The sequence below is a fragment of the Anarrhichthys ocellatus genome, unplaced genomic scaffold (genome assembly GCF_004355925.1).
Source record: "Anarrhichthys ocellatus isolate YVR2014 unplaced genomic scaffold, GSC_Weel_1.0 scaffold29, whole genome shotgun sequence".
Classification (NCBI taxonomy): Eukaryota; Metazoa; Chordata; class Actinopteri; order Perciformes; family Anarhichadidae; genus Anarrhichthys; species Anarrhichthys ocellatus.
The window spans coordinates 5,165,578-5,186,242 of record NW_022280059.1 but is presented as its reverse complement, the minus strand read 5'-3'; the positions used below and the strand labels follow the sequence as shown (position 1 = coordinate 5,186,242).

Here is a 20,665-nt window from a genome sequence, read left to right as displayed (position 1 = left end):
GTAGAGCCATGGCGGAAGTGTCCGCATCTGCGCCAGTCAAGCTGCGCATGTCCTTCACGACTGGCTGCTCAAGACCATCCTTTCAAACCCCCCCCCCCCCCGCTCCTCTGCCCGTCTCCCCCCTCACATTCTCTCGCTCTAAGATATGGGCTATGACACCAGGCTGGACTATTTGCCATTACTCAGCCTGGTGACAGCAGAGGCCCCACTGTTAATGCTCTAGCTATCCTCTGATGTGATGTATAAATATATACGCAAACGCACATGCAATATGCATATATGTATATCTTGAATGCATGTATGTACATGATGAACAACAGGGGGAGGCCATCATCTTTCACCTCTCACGGCCTCTTTCTCATAACATCTGGGACACCACGAAGGCACTCACCTCCTCGACCAAAGTTACTCATGTCATTGGGTCCCCCAGAGCTGCTGTTGACAGGCAGGCTGGTGGCTGGCCAAGAGTCCGCTAACCAGGGGTAACCTGGGTCACTGGCATTCAGCAGGCCTGGCCGGCTACATGGAAACACAGGATGAAACACTAGATTACACATAGGCTGTGAAACTGCATTAATAACAGAGCTTTTTGTACACACAACATCACCAATTACTTATTAGGCATGGTTTATTTCTGCATTATGTAAATGAGTTCTGAAATAAACAATAAAAAAACGTGACAGCAATCAGTAGCGAGTCAAAGTGAAGACAAAAAGAATCAAACATATGTTTAAATGTTAGACTCTGCACAATAATGTGTGTTTGTGTGAGATAAGCTTGCCATAAGCCACTGAAGCTAATGAAACACTGAGATAGGGGGAAATACTGTACGGATACATTTCGTCTCTCACAAAGTTGGAATTCCTTCAGGCAAACACAGCCCTTTATCTCTCTGTTTCTCCTGCTGTGTCTTTGTCACATTCCCTGAGTTATTCATGCAAAAGCACACTGTGGAGACACTAATGCATGCATTTGCTCTTTGCACACATGTGCAGCAGTGCACCCACATGTATGCATTTCCTTATTCATTAATATCTTGCACATTCTGCTGTGTTTTCCCATCAACCCCTTGTGGTGAAGTCCAGACAGTCTAAATCTTATTTGATGAGACGTCAAACCTCGGCCCTAGCCCCACCATGATGCCCCCGAACCCACTTGTGGGATGCCTGCTTATGGGAGAGGCCAGCTCCATTTAACAGGTGTTGTGTCCCTCCTGAGGGGGTGAGAACCATAAAAGGCAGCCATTAAGCCTTAACCTGTCATGGCTGACTGCTGGGAGGCTATTAGGATCACTTTACTGTACAATCACGTCCGAGGCTCGTTACCATGGATAACACAGATGGAGTTAAATGAGAATTACAGATTGAGTCAAATGCCTTTGTCTATGTATTACTTCATTGATATATCATTACCTGCTTATTTCCATTGAAATTCAAACGTAACAAAAAAAGAAGGTATAACTTCTAGTGTCAACACATGTTAAGCAGACAAAAGACCCTAAACAAAAATAGAAGTATTTTACTGTCTCTTTTTTTATTTTACCCTAAGAATTCACACCTAGCAATGGTCAGACAAGCACCACACGTGATGAAGTGGATGCTACTGCCTTCTCAGAAACACAGCACACCCCGCTGTCTGTATGTAGCAGACTACAGATGCACAAGTGTGCTCTGAGAAGCTGCGGAGCACAGCAGTGAGCAGCCTGGCTGTCTGGTGGGGCTTTTTGTCTCAGCTTCAGCGGGATGACGTGTTGGCTCTGAGAGCGAGTCAAGCCCTGAGGACAGGGGCAGGTAATGGGCGTGCGGCAGTCAGTCTCTCCCTCAGACACAAGTTCTAATGAGAGGAGCTGTTCCTCAGAGGGGGAGTCCAAATGAACTGCAGCCCTGGCAAGCTAAGAGCCCTCGCTGTGGTTCCTGAATGCCAAAACAGGCCCTCGGGGGAGACAAGTCATTCAAATTGATGGCTGTGCATCAGACACATGCACTTTTATAGGGTAATACATCTCTCCCTGATCTCTACCTCTGTTTCTGGCTGCCATGCTCCCCCACTGCCATCATTCTCTCTCACCATCTTTCCCTAACCCTACTTACATTGATTTCCCCCATATACACCACAAATGCACACCGTCAAAAGTAAAAGACCATGCCTTTGTCTTGTTACTTGTCTCACTTGCCCTGTGTGCTACAGCGAACACTTCCCCAGCTTACTAGAGAAAGACCATTTGGAGCTGACAGTGGAAATGGATGCATCGTCCTTGTATTTACCACACAGCAGTATTCCTGCTAAGGATAATTAGAATAAGACTGATTTCTTCTGGAAATATATATATATACACACACACATATTGGTGTGTGTGTGTGAGTGTGTGTGTGTGTGAGAGGGTGGACACCGGGACATACATCTAATAAAAAGTCAACATTTAACTTTTAATCCCTGCCCAACCCAGGATGGATGGCGACCTTGGCAGATAAAATTTGATTTGGAGCGATTCCTCTTTCTGTTAGATATTACGGTTACTTGCGATGGCTAGGGAACCATAAATACTGCCTTAGATGTCCGACACTGAGCTTCCCATAAATAAGCCGAGTGAGAGATATTAATTCCAAAGCAACTTCATAAATCAGGTGTTTATGGTCCCACTGACTAGTGAATGGAATTTGGATTAAAAGTCTAGACATTAGCTAACACTTAAAGCAATGGGAAACACAGATTACTTTTCTAGATTGACTCTCGGGGAACATGGTGTCATTAAGCATTCAGATCCTGGGATGTAAAGGAATCTCCATAGCAACAGTGTTAGTGAAACCTGTTCACTGCGAAGCTCAGCCCATTCTCCCTGCCTAAAGGAGTGAAACTGCTTTGCTAAAATATTGATCAGTGCTGGGATAGGAAGTTATTACTACCTTCTAATTAACATCTCCCTATTGGCAGGGGGATAAGAAATGGGCCCTTATCGGCTTTTATCAATTTCAATTGAGCAGCCAAAGTCAAATCGTCCAGGTCTACCAATCTGCAGCCTATTCATCTTCCATGAATCATTTATTTTGTGATCGATTAAGTGTAATTGTTCAGTCAGGGCAATTTGGCAGGAGCCAATGAGAAACTGGAAACAGACACGGCTTCATTTGCTATTGTCTAATTAATGCAATAAACATCTCATGTAACAACTTAACACATTCTCCTCTGATACTCTGCTTCACATTCTCACTCTCAGGACAGATGGGCAAGTTGCAACATCTGGAATTTGATGGCACTAGAGTGACTAACGGATCAGGGGCCTGTGTTGGAGCTCCAGGCTGCATCCTATTCCAGCCTTGTGCAAACTGCGGCAGTCGCTTCTGACAAAAGATATGACAAATATGGAGCCTCACAAATACAGACATTTCAAATCCCATTCGCTGGAGTGAGAATCAGAACCACTTATGTGGAAAATTGAAGGAAAATCACTTCAGCAGAAAGTAGATGAGAAAAAGCACGGCAAGTGGCGTGGCTAATTCATTGAGAGCATGCTGGCAGCTCACAGAACAATATCGGCAAAATTGTCCATTGTGGCCCCGAGTCATACGCGCACAGTAACGGAAAAAGGAAAAGCATAAATGTAAAAAATCTACTACCAGACTGCAGCGCAGACACTTTCCCAAAAGCCCAGAGACACACAGGGTCAGATTTAGTTGGCAATCTCTCCGTGAGTGTTTGAGATCTGGAGGCTTTACCTAGTCAGGTGTGATAAGCAGTCGAGAGACAGAAGCCTGGGATTCTCAAGGGAGTCTCTTGAATACCCACAAAGGCTCAGTAACCGGTGTCATTGAGATGTGCCCTATTCTCTGTAGCCCTTCTCTCTTTCACTAACGCACACTGAAATGGAGCAGGCTGTATGGGGGTGCAAGCAGGGTACCTCCGCACACCTCTCCCCTGGGTAATTATTTTTACATTATTACATGTGCTCAGATCCCAGCCGCCCACGCAAGGTGACAGGCAAATTTATCACTCCAGAGGGCTTCTGGGTTGCCAGTAGCCAGCAGCGGAAGATAAATGACAAAATAAAAGCACTCTCTGCTTAAATTGTTTCTGTTAATTCTGTTGAGGAGATTTATGAGTTCATCTATCGATGCATGAACAGAGATGTGTTAGAAATGTATATTTGCGTGCCGGTTTGCATGGCAGGCACACAAACAGGTATTGGTTACCTATCAATCTATCAGTCATTTATCAGTGTTAAAATCAAAAGCAGCTCGCTGTAGACTCAATGCATGACCGTGGAGGAGAGTTTGTGTTAAGACATGTAAAGCGCAGGACGGATCGAATAAAATGACAATGATGGGAAGATTGATGTTTTATTAGCTTGTGATATTGCACATGAATACTGATTGCTGTTTGGTTTCTGGTGGGACACTCACCTTCCATTGCTCATCAGACCACCATCCACTCTCTGGAATGTCACTAAAATCCGAGGAGAAAGAAAGAGGAAGAAGATGGAGGAAAAAAAAGACAAAGCCAAATATGAAGTGTTTCTGGTAAAATACATAGCAATCAACCAGGATCTTTTTCCACAATCAAGATAAGATACATTGTTGTTTCAATGTTGTCCAGTTTGCCCTTGTGCTTTAACAGCAATGTATTCATCTGCTCTTTTCATCTCTTTTTTTTTTTTACACAGCTAGATAGTTGATGAATTCCCTAAGAGATCCCTCTGCGTCCAATGCCTTTCATGAAAATTAAAAAAAGTGCGATGATGGGAATTGCATATTGCTTTGCTGTGCATAAGTGGAGACGTCATGTGCTCCTCAAGGACAAGATGCCTGATGAGAGGCAAAACTCATTTCATCTTTCTTATTTTGCTGCTGAGTTATTATCAGATTTGTGATTAAATCTCAGCCAAAAAATGATTAGAAAAGGCAGAGGGCTCATTAATCACGTTGAGTTTTCTATCTACGGGCGTGGAGACTGAGTTACTGATCCTTCCGCTGCCAGGGCTCCCCAGAAGCCATGCATGTGGCCTGTTCCATTACTGTGATCTATAGATAACAAGGGCCGCGCTTTGTCAACGGCTAGTAAAACTCCATGGCTCAAAGTGAGAGACGGCTGTGAAGGATCCATTTCATCTCTGTTCAACGACCATGATGACAAAGCAGCATCGAGAGTTCTAAGCATGTCAGAACTTCAAGGGATCACAGGAAGCAGAGAAAAGCAGCACGAGTTTTTGGAAAACACCTCATCCCGATGTGGGGGAGAGAGGATGGAAAAATAGAGAGCTGGTTTACTCAACAGAGGGAAGGAGAGCTGTTAGTAATTTAGCTCATTTGTTCCACAGATGGAGATTAAAGAGAGGAGGCTGAACATTCCTCCTCTCTTTTCTGTTTCATTCAGGTTGATTCCACAACAAGCCCCGGCATGGGCGAGAGAGGGGGCTTTTCTGCGGGTGACGTAGTAACACAGATTACAGGGTAGAGGAAACTACCATGACAGATTACAGTGGCTGCTAACATGACATTTTTATGTAACATCAACACAACCTGAGTTTACTTAATCCAATTTCCTCTGACATGAACAGAATTTTAGGATTTTTGGGAAGAGAAACACAATTTAAAACTTGTCTAGTATGAATATCGGCACAGTTGACACAAGTTTATTTATTGCATTTAGGTTCAAGCAAATGAACAGTGGCAAGTGGGATTAAAATACTTCCTGCTAATAAAGGTTTTACCAGATAAAACCAACATTGCAGGTCTGCCTGAATAAAATGTAGCTTTGACTGCTCGAGACAGAGTCCCTTATTCCGTCATATAGCCATTTTTCTTTGTTCCACCACCGACAAACTTGCAGAAGAAGAGCATTCTCTGTCGTTTGAGAGAGGACTGACAGGGGGAGGCGAGGGGAGGCTGTGCAGCGGGAAGGCCTCTGAAGTCCCTATCTGTGCTCAGGCACATTTCTGGAAGACTTTTATGTTAGCCAGAGTGACACGGTGGCATAGCTGTGCTCCTCGCTTCCGTCTTCCAGATAAGCACTTTCTCCAATATGAATACAGATTAATCCCCTTTAATAAGCATTAAGGGGGGGGTGGACATAATCAGTGTATAAAAATTCCATCAAATCTCTTTCCTGTTGGACGTGTGCCTCAACAGTGTAGTGATTTACCTCATGTTCTGACAGCTTTAGGAGGCTGAGACAGGACACTCTCGATACATCAACTAATTGTCAATACAGAGAAGCGCAGCACTGTAAGGCTCTTCAGCGGCACTTTGGTTCGTGTTCTAAATATCACCTCACTGTAACTCCACAATCTCTGCAATATTTGGCCTTGTTTTGTGCTCGCCACTCTGAACTCTTTTCGCGAAATAACCTGCTTCCACTGTGGCTTTTCTGAGGTGTGCCTCCAATTTCAAAAAGACAACTTTCACTAACATGTTAATGTGTTCCATAATCTGTTTTTACAGCTGCTGTGGAAAGACCATAGTAAAATGGGTTTTTAGGTGTAGACTCCACATGGAGTGCATAGCTACAGATTTACTTTACAAAATAGATGATTTTCATCTGCTCAGTGTCTCTGATAGGCCACAGACCACAGACAGACAGTCAGATGCATGACTGCGGTGCCACTCAGGCTTAATTCAGCAGAAGACAGACAGTGACAATATGTTGCCATCAAAATGGCAATATTTTAGCAATAAATAAAATGTAGCCAAGGCAGCCAAATATGTGTAGCCACAGTAGAGGGGGGAAATCATTACAAGTAAAGAACACAAATACTATACAGAGGGAAAAGGGGAAAACAATCAAATACACCAGCCAGCTTCCTAAATGACACCTATGGAGAACAGATGTATAAATTACAACACGATCCGAGTCTTAAAAAGAAAACAAAGATGAATAAGATCATTAGAGGAGGAGGAAAATGGGCAGTCGCACCCTGCACCACACGAAAAAAAAAGATACACAAGACAGGATGAAATGTCATTCAAAAACAGCAACAGACGTACACACAATTACAGCACAATAGGTAAATAAGGCTGTAGGTTTGGCAGGAACAACGGCTCAAGTTTGCAGGGCTGGGATCATGGCCTATAGCAAATCCAGATTTCTTTGACTAGCAAATTTGCTTCTCTGTTTGGTTTGGAAGTTTGGATTTGCTTTGGCCATGACGATCCAAGCACAAATACTATAAGCGGGCAGGAGATGAATCTGCGTTAAGGTGGGGTGAGGAGACGGGACAAATGAACAGTACCTGCAGGGGTGAAGGTGAAGGACTGAACTGTAAAAGAAGAAGACAGAGAAGTCGTGTGTTAATAGCCTGCAGAGATAAGCGGTGCTTTAGGGGTATCTGCACACTGAGGACAGGGTCAGGCCAGCAGGTGCTGAGGGTCAGAGAATGTAAGACCGCATCGCCGCCCAGCGTGCAGAGCGACAGCCAGGAAAGCAGCCAGCTCACAAGCCACAGAGGTTTAGGGTTGGTGGCACAAACCAAAGAGAACAAACAAACACGTAAATGAAGAGCAAATTAACCAGACCAGCGTGTAGTAGCTGCCAACGTACTTATTCTTTTTGACTTGCTGTAAATAATAAAAAAAATGAAAAAGAATTTGTTTCTTTTGAATTTCTGCTTGTTAATAAGACAAGAACTAATGTTTGAATATAGTGTTGCACTGACTGCAACACTAATGTGTCAGTTCATTACCATTTTCTGCTCTCTAATTAAATATTGTACCCTTGTCAGTGGACTTGGCGGTTGCTAGTATTGACTGGGGGTCACTCGGGAAGATGTCGGGGTCAGTGTGTGGGAGGAGAGCTGGACGAACTCCAACTTCAGTGACCAGCGGACAGTCCAGTCTGCCCACTCAGCTCCACCACCCTGGGCTATTAACCAACACCGTGGGTGGATTTGTCAAAACTGTAGCCGTCTGGAAATGATTCACGCTGACATCTGTCTCCCTCTTGAGCTTTAACACCCTAGCAATGTCAACCTCATTGCTAGCAACTTCTACAATGTTTTAATCAAAACTGTACTGATTAAGACTGAAAGATGGTAGCGTATGAAATATTCTTGCTTTGACAGAGAAGCAGATGAACTCTACATTGTTTGCTAAGGCACAAGAGCAGAATGTCAGTGTAAATGTGCATAGGTGACCATGAGACTATGATCAGTCTAACCTGCGTAGTTGCTCAGGCCCTTTCTCTTCTTTCTCCGCCAGTACAGCCAGATGCTGAAGCCCATGAGGATGACCCAGCAGGCCCCTCCAATACCGGCGATAAAGGCAGGCTGTTTCACCACATCAGTGATCTGCTCTGTGATGCTGTTGTTCCGGTTTCCATGTATAATCACGTCCCGGAATTCCTTACCTGAGGTCACGGGGATAAACAGGCAACATTAGTGTGATGCTGGGTGGGTAGCTACTGGAGAGAAACAGGAAATAACAAAGCTGTTGTGCATGGTTTTGCTGCTGCAAGGTGAGTCCAAAATAACCCGACCTCCCCTGTTATACTGGCGTGCTTGAAAATGTTCACTTTTTTTACTGAGCAGATATGACATCTACAGATACATCAAGACAGGGTTAGGGCTGGATTAAGATCAAAGGAAATAGGTTTGATGAATTTCCGCAGAGATATGACCAAGGGAGCAGGACACGGATATAAAGGATGTGCAGTGAAATTTAATGTACAGACTGAAAAAGACAAAGCCTAAAAGCTTATAGCAAACCCCCAGGTGACCAGGTTGTTTGCTAAGCTCGGCCCCTAATTCACTCCTTTGCCGGTAAAACACACCATGTGAAATGAGAGGAGAGGATCCTGGTCTGTATTGATCTTCAATCGCAGCTCACCCTGACGAGAGTGCATGCCACTATTTCTTAGAGCATGGTAAGAGACTCAGAGCACAAACGAATGTTTCCACACATTGACAGGAAAAAATACGCACTCATGCAAAGCTGCACACATGCTCTTCATCTTTTATATTACTGTGTAACCACAAGACAGCACACACCCATCCACAGACACACAAACACACAAGATATTATATCTGCAAGCTTGGGGCTCTGCTCTCGGAGATGGATTATGTGAGTGACACTGGGGAAATAAGAACATGCTACAGGCCAAGCCATCAGTTATGGGTCAAATCAGGCACAATCTGCCTCAGCTCCACATAAATCATTCGAGGTCAGGTCACATATAAAACCGGTAGTATTTTAACAATATTATCCATTTGGGCGTTCCTCGTATTTAACATAAACATTCACACTATTTGTACAGAAATACAATCTTCTTTGTGAACACTGATGTTGAATAGGGAAAAACTTAAATTTGATGTTGTGAACGCTTTTTGTCAATCCACCTTACCGATGATAATGGACTGAGGTTCACTCTTGACTCCAACCCCTGCACTTGTGCTGGCAGCCACCTCCACCCGGTACACCACTCCCACCTGCAGCCCGCCCACCACCACTGAGCGTATGGCTGCATCCACTGTCTTATTCACATGGAAACGTGTCTCATTCCCTAGACACCAGATCTAAAAGGGGAAAAAATAAGAGTGGCACTTGATTCCATTTGGCTTTCGATAAGTTCAATGCAAATCCACGTTGACTCGCTGAGACAAACCTTGTATTCTTGGATGATGCCGTTCTGGTGGTCTGGTGCAGGGGGATCCCAGGAGATGCTAATGGAGGTGCTGTTCTGGTTTCCCACAGTCAGGACTGTTACCTGCTGAGGAGGGGCACTGGGAGCTGAAAGAGGAGGCACAAAATAACCAATTAACAATCAAATGCACTATTCTGCAGCTCAGCAGAAGAGTATGTAGTCCCTTAGAAACCAGAATACTGGGATGCACAGCAGTGTTGTACATCTGCATGTGTTTGAACAGGAGCTCATAAATATGTAGGCACAAGTGCACATACACAAAACCACACACACACACACACACACACAAACACACTTTTCCGAGGAATGTTATTCTTCGGCGATGGCACAGGTGGCTGAAGGCTGTCAAGATGTCTCATTAGAGGGGGATTTACATGAAGACCACGGCAGGTCTGACATGGCTGTAGTCTTTCTTTAGGGTTTCACTATGATTTAATATCCCATCCTCTGCTCCAGCCTGGTGGATTTTCGCAGACAATACTCGTATTGATTTGTGGAATGACAGTCTGGCACAGTCAGGCAAGTGCTCTCTCAGTCAAGCTAAGACTCCGGCACCGAGCGAGCCAGGGTGGCATGCGGGTCAACGAGCTTATAGGATGAAGCGCAAACGACAAGGAAATATGACAAAAAAACACATTTTAGGGGAAGGAAACAAGGTCTCAGTAAACACATTGACTGATTCCATCGATCAGCCAGATGAAACTAAAGCCAGTAGGTGAGGATCAGTGGGAAGCTTCAGAGCGAGGCACATCTAAATGAATCGGCTCCAGAAAGTGGATAGAAACAAGACAAGCTTTCCTGAGCCTCACCTCTCTTGTTATTGTTATGGCAACAATTGTCTGACCCCACAAGGGGTAACAGAGGAAAAATAAATAACAGTTGGCCCAACTGGAAATAACATTTTAAAAATAATGTTTTCTCATTTCCGCAGTGGCTGGCAGGAGAGCGGCACCACCGCAGAATACTGACAGGTCAATTACTCCTGGGCTGCCTCTCCCTCACCTCGCCTCCATCCAAAATGGCACGTGTCACCCTGTAAATCTGTGCTCATCCCTCAGTGCAATTGGCCACACCGGCCCCCAGAGAGCCAGAAGGCCCTGGCATGGTGGAAGATGAATGGGTCCAATGATGAACCCAACACCTTGGCCCGATTAGAAGCAATCTACCAAGGGAGCATCTGATCAAACATCACGCTTAGGGCTCTCCAACGCTGCATTACATCCAGGTGACAAAGTGCTGGATTGGTGCGTGGCAGCAATCAGAGGCAATGTCGTTCAAAGTTAATGCTATGAATGATTTAACAGCTTATTATCGTGCATATTTGTGCTAAACAATATACATTTTTCAATAGAGGCCCCCGGAGGCTGTCCTAATAGAGCCATTAGTGGAGTGATGTATTGCAGGCAGGAATGTGACGACCCCCCCCCCGCCGTCTCTCTCGTGAACACACAGTGCCGTGCTGCATGATGATGGAAAACAAACACATCATATCTAGCTAATGTTAGGCAGTGGGTGGTGTGAGGAGACCTGTGGCCCTTGCCCAGAGATATCCATCAACATGGATGAAGATCTGTCCACTACAAATGGACATTTACACAAACATTACTGATTTCCTTCCCCCCTAAATAAGCATTCATTTGCATAAAATATATGCATCCTTAGTGACTTCTTAGAGAATCATTCAGTGGGAATCAGATGGCAACTAGAGTTAATTTATCGGCTATGGCATGACTGTCCAGATGGAGAGTGAGAGAATGTGTGAAAGAGGAGGAGGGAGACTACAAAGATGGACACAGCATCAGAGAGCTGAGCATTCCGTAACCCTGCATCCATCTGGACTTGCTCAGGGGATTCTCTAATTGTGTTAGCTAATGGTCAACCTAGGTTTTAATCACCCTCTGATCAAAACTTCTCTATCCATCTAGCGGCCCTTCTTAGTAGTCCCAGGGTCTCTGAGGAGCCCAGAGCTGTGTGTTTGACGGCGTATCAGCTATGACCAGGCAGAGCAGCGGGCTTGTAACAGAAATAGAAAGCGGTCGAGCTCTCTGAGGGACTGGGATGCAGATAGAGCAGAAGCGGGGAGCGATATCAACATTGGTAATAGCTGGGACAAGCAGGTTCTGGAGGCCGCCGGGAGAGGTGGTGTGCTGGCATGTATGTGTTTTGTGCATGTGTGTGTTAGTGTTGGGGACAGCTGTAATGTGATGGCAGTTCCACTACAGCAGTGCGTGCACTGGCTGGCTACAGGAGATATGGTCCCTCTGAGAAAGGGAAAATAAATGGGCCTGTCACACGGGCAGGATGTGAACTGTCTCCCATACATGCAGGCCTAAATATGCTGTGGCACGATGGGCTTTGTCTCCAGTATATGGAGTCTATATTTGTCTCTTTGTGCTAGTGTAACCGCATGTACCGAGTGTCTTTCCTTCAGATCACATCAACATTTTATTTCAGTTATTCGACTCGAAAGTTGAAGCAGTGCTTTTGGACGCATTTCTGTTTAGGCATAGGTCAAAATAGTCAATTCTTTCAAACACAGACCTTTGTGTGTGTTTGTTTGTGTGTGATATTGTGCCACACTGCTCTGTGGCCTTGTCAGAGCCTGTATGAATCAAGCTTTGGGCGACAGATCATCTTCGCAGGAGGAAGTGTGTGCTGCGTCCAATCACAGCTCAGGCCTGTGGCTGCTGGGTGATGGATTAAAAGAAGTTTGGCACTAACACCACCAATCATAAAAAAAAGCACAGCAGGAAGGTCAGACAGACAGGCACAAACATGCAGGCACGCACACATGCATTCGCACATATACCCTCGACTCTGTGTGTGATATTATGACAAAAACCAACATGAAAGCAGCCTACGGGGTCATGTGTCAACCGTCAACCCACATTTGTGGGGGACTCACAGCTATTTGAATCCCTATGTTGTTTTGCTCCTGACATAATCTACAAAATACTCAGCATGTTCTTCTTCTTCATACCTTCCTCGGTCGTCCGTGCTGTTCTGGATTCACTGTCCATGCCTTGAAACTCGTTGAAATAAGGACGGACCTTGATCTCATACACAATGCCCTTTTTGAGCGCGGAGAGGATGACGCTGCGCTCAGAAGGGACCTTCACATCCTGGGTCTGCCAGGGTCCCGGTGAAGGCAGTCCGGATGTCTGCCTGTACAAAACTCTGTAACCCTGGATGAACTGGGACTGACGATCCACCTGAGAAAGGGAATGAAGACAAGATTACTGTTGTGTTTCCGTGCAAAAATAACTGCACAGAGGAGATTGGTAGATGCTTACTTGGGCCAGCCACTAGATAACATAAAAGGATGTTTTTTGGCAATGTATTCCTTCCTCACAAGATTGCATTCATGACACTTCAGAGGCTGCTGCTGGTTTAATGGGCCGTTTATCACAAGTTATGACACACTTAGCTCAATTAACACCCTGACATTACCTCATACACACAGCGACCAGCCCAAAGTGTTCCCCCCTCGATTAAAAAGACTTTCCGTAATGCCACCTTAAAGGACATATGCATGTCTCCTATCTATTATAAATTCTAACTAGTGACACCGGAAAGCAGGCCCCCCCACATCTAAGATGGGCTGTGGGTATGAGAATGTCATGCAGCAACTCATAGAGACACCCTGGGGACATGAGGAGAATACACAGCAGAGGCGATAACAGCGGATCTGTCCCATAGAAAAGACGGAGAGACTGGAAGTCTGATAGCCCCCTGCAACCCACAAAGGACCCCTCCCTTAGAACTTGGACCCATTTAGCTAGACGGAAAATGCAGAATTTCATGCAGAGGATGAGCGGACGCATAACTCACTGTAATGGCTTGTTAACAGTAGAAGAAGTGAGCAGGGCTTTGAAGTGGGGTATTAAGCAGCTGTTTTTCGCAAGTGTAGCCAGAGTAAATCAGCAAAATGGATCCCCTGCTTGGTGCGTGACTTTTATTAATGGGATGATTTGAGAATATAAAAGCTCTCTGAGAGTGGCCCCTCTGTTTACTGAAAGGGCCCCTGATTGATTGGGTAGCCATGTTTCGTGTTGATTGTACATTACAATCATAAAGCACTACTTTAGAATTAAATTAGCTACCAAGTCTTGGGGTGAAAGTTATTACAGGGGTCAATAAACATGTCACCAGGAAAACTGCTAATGTGGTCCATTTGAAAATGGAAAAAGGCCACTGATAGCTGTATACTGTAAATACCAGCACCCGACTGATTCATAGCACCACGATCAAAATAAACATTCACATAGCTTTATTGTATCACCACCTCAGCCTTATATATTATACAAAGCCATTTTTGTCCTCATTGGCATGCAAGTAAATGAAAACAAAAGTCTGTAGCTGTTTTTACATTTTTCACATTTAATAAAATGGCCTAATTTTGGGACGTAATGTGATTCTTGTTGTGAGGCAAAAAACACCACGATACGCAGACACGCATGGTGGAAGAGCAGGTGTGTGTTTGTAATGCTTGTATGTATGAGTGTTAAAGAAGATTAATGCATCATCTCTTGACAGTAAGAAAACAGGAAAATGCAATTCCACCACAAACATTAATTTCAATCTAATTCCATCTGTGCAAAGTCTTTGTCTTAAGAGGGAAGCACCTGAAGATATACAGAAGATTGATGAACGACGAGATGTCTCTGACATCTCCTTTGATGGTTAAGAGAAACATTTTTCAGCTATTTGATGTTCTGTTACTTTTAAGTCAGTAATTACAGTATTTCAAAGCTGCAGTCTCAAGGAACAACCGGACAAAGATTCCCTGACATAAAACAAATGGTAGCCTCGAGGTGCAGCTTTTTGGCTTCAAAGAGAGATCTTAGAATACAAACTATCCTGACTTAAAGACTCAACTTTACAAAATCAAATATGTAAAAAGAATGCAAGAAAATGAGAAAACCAAATACAAAATGGACAATTTTATATATCTAAGTTCTTCTGGTGTAAAGCCTCGAGCTGAACATATGAAAATAATGTACCAACTGAAAGTAGCCTTAGTTCAATATATTTGTATTCTGTGCGCAAGAAGACAAGCTGCACTTACCGTCCATGTGACCTGAATTGTTGTGGGACTCAGGACAACTGGGTTGTGCAAGCGAACTATGACCTCACCAAGCTCCTTCTGCACGTGCCTGTGGTCGACACCCTGGGCTGGAGGACTTATATCTATGAGAGAGCAAGAAGAAGAAAAAAAGTGAGAAAAAGAAAGACAGAGAGAGATGGCTCAAAATAAAATGTCTCCCCACTCCCCTCCACTTCATTTCATTTTCACAAGAGTTCACTCAGTTTCACACAATAAACCTCTCTTCATCACGATCAGAAGTGAAATGGTAGAAGAGTGAGTGAATAGACCAATCAGCTTCAACAAAGAAGCCTACAAATGTGTGATCACGGCTCCATTTGAACAGGAGCAACTTCATCTGCATAAAAATGACCTTATTCCATGTTGTATTAAGGCTTCCGTCTGGTTTGGAGAAAAGAAAGGAGACTTATTTCGATGTGTGACTTGTCTGCACTTACTGGGGCCTGCCTGAACAACCACATCAACAAATGAAATGTGAATGCGTGACCCGAGACATATTGGATGGGAGATGGACATGATGACACTATTTTCCAGCTCATTTACCATTTTGCACATTTACATATTTCAAGTTACAAGCAGTAAAAAAAAAAACTCCAGTGTATGAGAAACTGTGCGTGGTTGAAGCGAGCTCCAGTTATTTACTGGAGGGAGGCAAAAAAAAAGAGAGAGGAAATTATATATTTTTTAAAAAGCTTAATGTGGACAACCCAACATGGTCACGAATCACAGGCCACAAGGCCAAGCCAAACCAAATACAGTTTTAAAAAAAGGTTAAAAATAAATTTATCATCAATTCATGTCATTGTCAATAAATGCGTCTCTATATCATCTCAAGACCTTCACCTCAGCATGAGAGAGATATGCTGCAATTCAAATGGACTACTTTTTTCAAACACGCTCTTGGCCTGCATTTGAAAGAGCTCGGCCAAAGGTTGCTTTTTTTTTTGCCTGGGACTTATCATATCAGTGTAATCTGGAGACTGTGGTCTGTCCAGTACTGTAATCAAATCTTCTTTGGGTTTGGAGACAGTCATTTTCTCCTGCTATGATCATTAACATAGCAAGGATAGCACTAACTCAGTTAGGTCTTCCAAAAGTAGACATGCTCATTTTACATAATTGCTAAAATGTAGCCTTAATGAGGTGGGCTGAGATGGAGGATTTGACCTCTGGAAAGTTCTGTAGTGTTTCAGTATAGCTATTCACTGCAGATTGCTGAGAGGGGTTGATACGTATCACACTTTGAAGGGGAGCACAGTGACCTTCCCCTAACCACACCAGTGAAAGTGATGATGACAGGTTCACATATAACTACACATGTATTCAATAAATACTGTTGATATAATAAATTCCTTTAATAGCAACGTTATGTAAGTACCTTGTGTTCTGACAGGATCAGACATGGGGCTTGGATCACTCAGGCCCTGGCTGGTGACTGCTCGGACCATGAACAAGTAGATGGTATTGGGACGGAGACCTTTGACGGTAAACTGGGTGGTTTTGACATGATCTGCTACTGTCTGCCAGCTGTTGCTCACTGATTGACTGCAATGGAAGAAAAAAAAGGTGGTTTCATCTTTATTTTATTTTCACATGATATAATATATTATTTTACACATGCAATCCAAAGCATACCAAGATTATTAACGAGTGAGTGAGGGATTTGATGTTACTGGTAAAACGCACCTGAATGCTTCAATGACAAATGAGGAGACAGGTGATGCTCCAGCCATCCCAGGCTGCCAGGACAAGGACACGCTGTTCTTGGTGACGTCTGTGACCTGAGGTTTAGATGGCGGGCCTGGAAGCTCATGCTCATCGTGGTTTTTCATGACTATCACTCCACCTGATTCTGAATGGAGAGAAGGAGATGGGGGAAACAAATGTTCTCGTGAAAACTGCTGACAAGTTGATTTCTTTTTTCAGTCAATAAAACATATGGAATCATTACACCATCTTGTACCTTTGACTTCCAAGAAAGCACTCCATGATGTTTCACCGCTGGAGCTGGTAGCCACACATGTGTAGATCCCAGAGTCTGAAAGCTGGTATAAAGTACAGACATGCATATATGAATAAAACCAAACACACACACTAACAGCATCAACACACAGAGCTTAATGACACTTTTAGTGCCATTCTATTCTACACATTAGAGCAGCAGCAATAACTGAATATATGTTATCGCTGAAGCAATAAAAAAGCGACGGGGCGACTTCATGAGCGAGCCTTGTGCTGGCCAAATTGTGTGTCATTTGTGAGTGCCTCAAAGTGCTGACGCTAATTTCCTAATGAATTCCATTTTCTACTCACCACCCTTCCATCACCTTCCCACTCCCCCTCCTTATTACCCCACTGTCCTGCCGACCACAACAAAGCCAGGCTAATCAATTTAGGGTGGGCTGCTGGAACCCCCTGAACCGATGACAGCTGGCTTGTCTCTCCATCCCTCTCAGGAACTTTGGTTGTTTGTTGGTTTTTGTCCCTGTGCCTTCCATCCATTTATTAAATAACATGTCAGCGGTCGGCAGCTTTGTCAAGCGTAATAGATATTCCACTGAGGCCTCTGAGTGGGGAAAGGAAGATGTGAGCTTTTTAAATTTAATCTACTCTAAACGTGTACGTGTGTGCACATGTGTGTGTATATATCGGTAAGTGCATACATGTTTCTATGCTACAGCTGGAGTCCATCCAACCCTGCACAGCTGAGCCCAGTTGGAGCTGCCGTGCCACTAAGTGATACTATCAAACAATAACAAAAAAAAAATCAATGCTGCCTATTCATCGCTTTAAGGCATTATGGTACCTTAAGTTATGCTTAAGCCATGTCCCACTGAATTTGACAAATACTTGTATCCTGCAGTGCTGCAGGCATTCCCTCACAAATGCATATAACTGTATAAACATCTAAAATGAAGATACTTAACCAAGGCCAATATCAAAATAGAGTGACCAAGTGTGAAGCTTAAAGGGAGCCGGCAATAAACTATTTCAGTTAAACTCTAGTTGGACGAATATACCATTGGCACAGAGGCACAAATTGATAGGTAGTCATTCTTTACACCAATAGGACCACTTAAATCTTTTACCTTGACGTTTTTTATCTGCAGGCTGCCCAGCTCCTGCAGGGACATGCGGGCGTCCTTTCCCAGCAGACTGACGCCATCCTTCAGCCAGCTGATGGAGGGGATGGGGTCTCCTGATGCCTGGCACTTCAACAGTGCCACACTTTCCACCCCAAGTGTCTGATTGGATGGGCCTTGGCGAATGATGGGTGGCGGCCTGTCTGTGAGCACTGTGATACAAAGACAGAAATGTGTGCATATTATTATCCAGATGGAAATCTGTGTTCACATAAGGCGCCTGACGGTGGAATAAACTCAGTGACAGCATTGATCATAAAATGCACAGAGGGTGGATGTGGGTATCTATCATAAAGTAGACTATTTTCTCTGCAGGTCTTGTAATTGCACCACAGAACAATGACTATATCCTGTCTTTCCAGGAAGCAGGGAAAGAACAGCTGAGTAGCGTTTTCTAGTTGCATTGATGTGGCAGTGGGATGCTAAGCAATTTCCAGTTACTGCCTGGGTAGCCTTATTTTTATACTCTACTCTAGACTCTGTGGTACAGTTTAGCGGTTAGACTCTTGCCAATTGACTCACTGTGGTTCAGATAAATACTTAGTTATGTGAACTGGGGGCACATTGAAAGGTGAATTTCAAATACTACATGTTACTGAATGAGGTGCAAACAGAGTGAGGGGTAGTATCTAAACATCAAATAATAATTTTATATTTTGTTCTAATTCACTTCAGATGAATCCCATTCACATGTGCAAATTAATTTGTGCCAAAAAAGCCTGTGGGTTCCTTCATTGAAATAGTGCGTATGTCAGAGGTGATCCCAGAGAGAGTTAGCACTCTAGCACACAGGCAGTTTATATATTTAGAGTTGAATAATGTGGAGTCCCCCTGGCATCACAGAACCCACATTAATTAGAAGGTATGGATTAATGATGTCAGACCTGCAGGGGCTAATTACCAAGTCTACCTCAGTAACCTTTCAACACATTATCACACCCTCGTTTCCACCCCTATTTCCACTCTAGCAAATACATCTGACAAAAGGAAGTGCTTCCAAGTAATACACCTCTGCTGTGTTAGAGTCACCCCTCGCTTTGGGTCACGTAAGACCGAAAGAGAAAAAACGATCAGAAACCAGAGGAGTATCTACCATGAGCCAAATGAATTTCAGTAATGATTATTTCACTTATTGTTTTAGTTCTCTGGATTGTTTTTATTCGGACTAAATGCAATAATATGAAATAAAAATCAGAAAGTAAGCCAAGAGATGATTCAAAGCACCTGCTGCTAGACAAGGACTCACTATGCTGCAGTGTAGTGTTCTGTCTGCCATTGCCTTCTCCTAAAGATTTACACCAACATTATAAGCTACATTAAAGCATTTTGTTTCACTACAATATATTGCATTCATCTTTATAAATATATTTTTTTTCTAAGTGAAGTTTAAGTCGATGTCTATTAAGAGAAGACAGGCAGCTATCCAGGGTTTTAATGCTCCTCGATGTGTTGATGTACTGTAGGAGTGACAAAGGGAGGAGGCAAGGCTAAACTAAGGCCTTGGGTCTCTGGATCAGGAATTTCTCATTACAGATCTCCTTGAACGCCACAGAATGTTGTCTGAGCGCGGGGCAGTAAATCACAAGAAGACTGCGGCAGGTGTGGCCATGACCCGACCGTGACCTGGCCCTTCTGTACTCTTTCCTCCTATCCTTCCTTTTCTTTTAGACCTGCCTAACACCCTTCTTGTTAACATGCCTTTTGCTATAAATATGTGTAAAAAAAACAAATGAAATGGTTTGCTGTTGATAAGTATTTGGCTGTAAAATGTGTTGATATGTTATTCCAGGCGACTGAAGGACGTGCAATAGAACCATTCCTATTTCAGACCAAACGTTGAAAACAGTGTTCCTGTAGTGCTTTTAATCTTTCTGCTAGCAGGTACTTCAACAGACGTATGGGTGGCCGTCGATCTTGCCATCACAACAGCTGAGCAGATTAGATGCTCCCACATAATTCATTCCACAGAAAACCATTGTCACTCACTCCCTCACTCAATCGTGTCCCCTCTCTTTCTCTGTCTCTTTCTCTTGCTCCCTCCCTCACACGCGTACATACTTGCACCTCACCCACTCACCCAAAACGCTGATCATTAAACTTGAAGGAACTCAAGGACGATGCTTTATTTTCTTTCCAAAAGGAAAAGTAGAAAATGTTAATTAAATTGTGTCAGGAAAAAATAAATGAAACAAAGAGCGTACTGCAAAAAACACAGTAACTGAAGGTCATGTGCATACCAACATTTTTTCAAACCCAAGCCGAATGTATTGCTGCACAAGGGATAAAATGTGCCACAGTTAAACCTTGACAAACTAAAATCAGATCTCTGTTGCCGGTATAAACCCAGTGTTTGTTAATGGCTAAATGTCTAAATGCACGTGGGAGAAAATCAAACAAGTACATCTGTGTTGAAATGCACCAACTTCTCCACATTTGCAGTGGTGTTGAGGTGTGTGTTAGTGTGCTGGCAGGGAATAAATTGCACGTCGGTTATCCCTCACCATCTGTGACCTCCAGTTGAGCCTTGGCGAGGATACTGCCTGCAACGGTCAAGGCCTGGCAGATATAGTAACCGGCATCGGCCCGCTGCACAGATGAGATGGTGAGGTCTCCGCTGGGTGACACCGAGAAGCGACTGCTCGGCTGCTGGGGTTGGTTGGGAAAGAGCAAATTCTGCAAGAAGACGTACAAGCAGGCAATTAGTGAGAACATGGAACCAGTACAGCCTGGAAACACACACCCACACACACACACACACACACACACACACACACACACACACACACAC

The 20,665-nt window shown here is 43.8% G+C and overlaps 1 protein-coding gene across 9 annotated transcripts in view; it reads right to left on the bottom strand.

The window, feature by feature from the left end:
* robo2 (roundabout, axon guidance receptor, homolog 2 (Drosophila)) overlaps window positions 1–20,665 on the bottom strand; it is a 245,935-nt gene that overhangs the window by 19,185 nt on the left and 206,085 nt on the right. For 5 of the 9 annotated variants that reach the window (XM_031863437.1, XM_031863444.1, XM_031863442.1 and 2 more), the window contains 13 exons: window positions 20,379–20,550; window positions 17,824–18,029; window positions 16,698–16,779; window positions 16,421–16,586; window positions 16,113–16,279; window positions 14,696–14,817; window positions 12,608–12,839; window positions 9,589–9,713; window positions 9,328–9,499; window positions 8,146–8,334; window positions 7,223–7,249; window positions 4,398–4,440; window positions 392–519 (listed from right to left, as the gene is read on the bottom strand). In XM_031863437.1, coding sequence (XP_031719297.1) covers window positions 392–519; window positions 4,398–4,440; window positions 7,223–7,249; window positions 8,146–8,334; window positions 9,328–9,499; window positions 9,589–9,713; window positions 12,608–12,839; window positions 14,696–14,817; window positions 16,113–16,279; window positions 16,421–16,586; window positions 16,698–16,779; window positions 17,824–18,029; window positions 20,379–20,550 — 1,831 coding nt within the window. The remainder of the gene's footprint in view (window positions 1–391; window positions 520–4,397; window positions 4,441–7,222; window positions 7,250–8,145; window positions 8,335–9,327; window positions 9,500–9,588; window positions 9,714–12,607; window positions 12,840–14,695; window positions 14,818–16,112; window positions 16,280–16,420; window positions 16,587–16,697; window positions 16,780–17,823; window positions 18,030–20,378; window positions 20,551–20,665) is intronic. The other 4 variants (XM_031863440.1, XM_031863443.1, XM_031863445.1 and 1 more) reach the window with 1 other exon arrangement.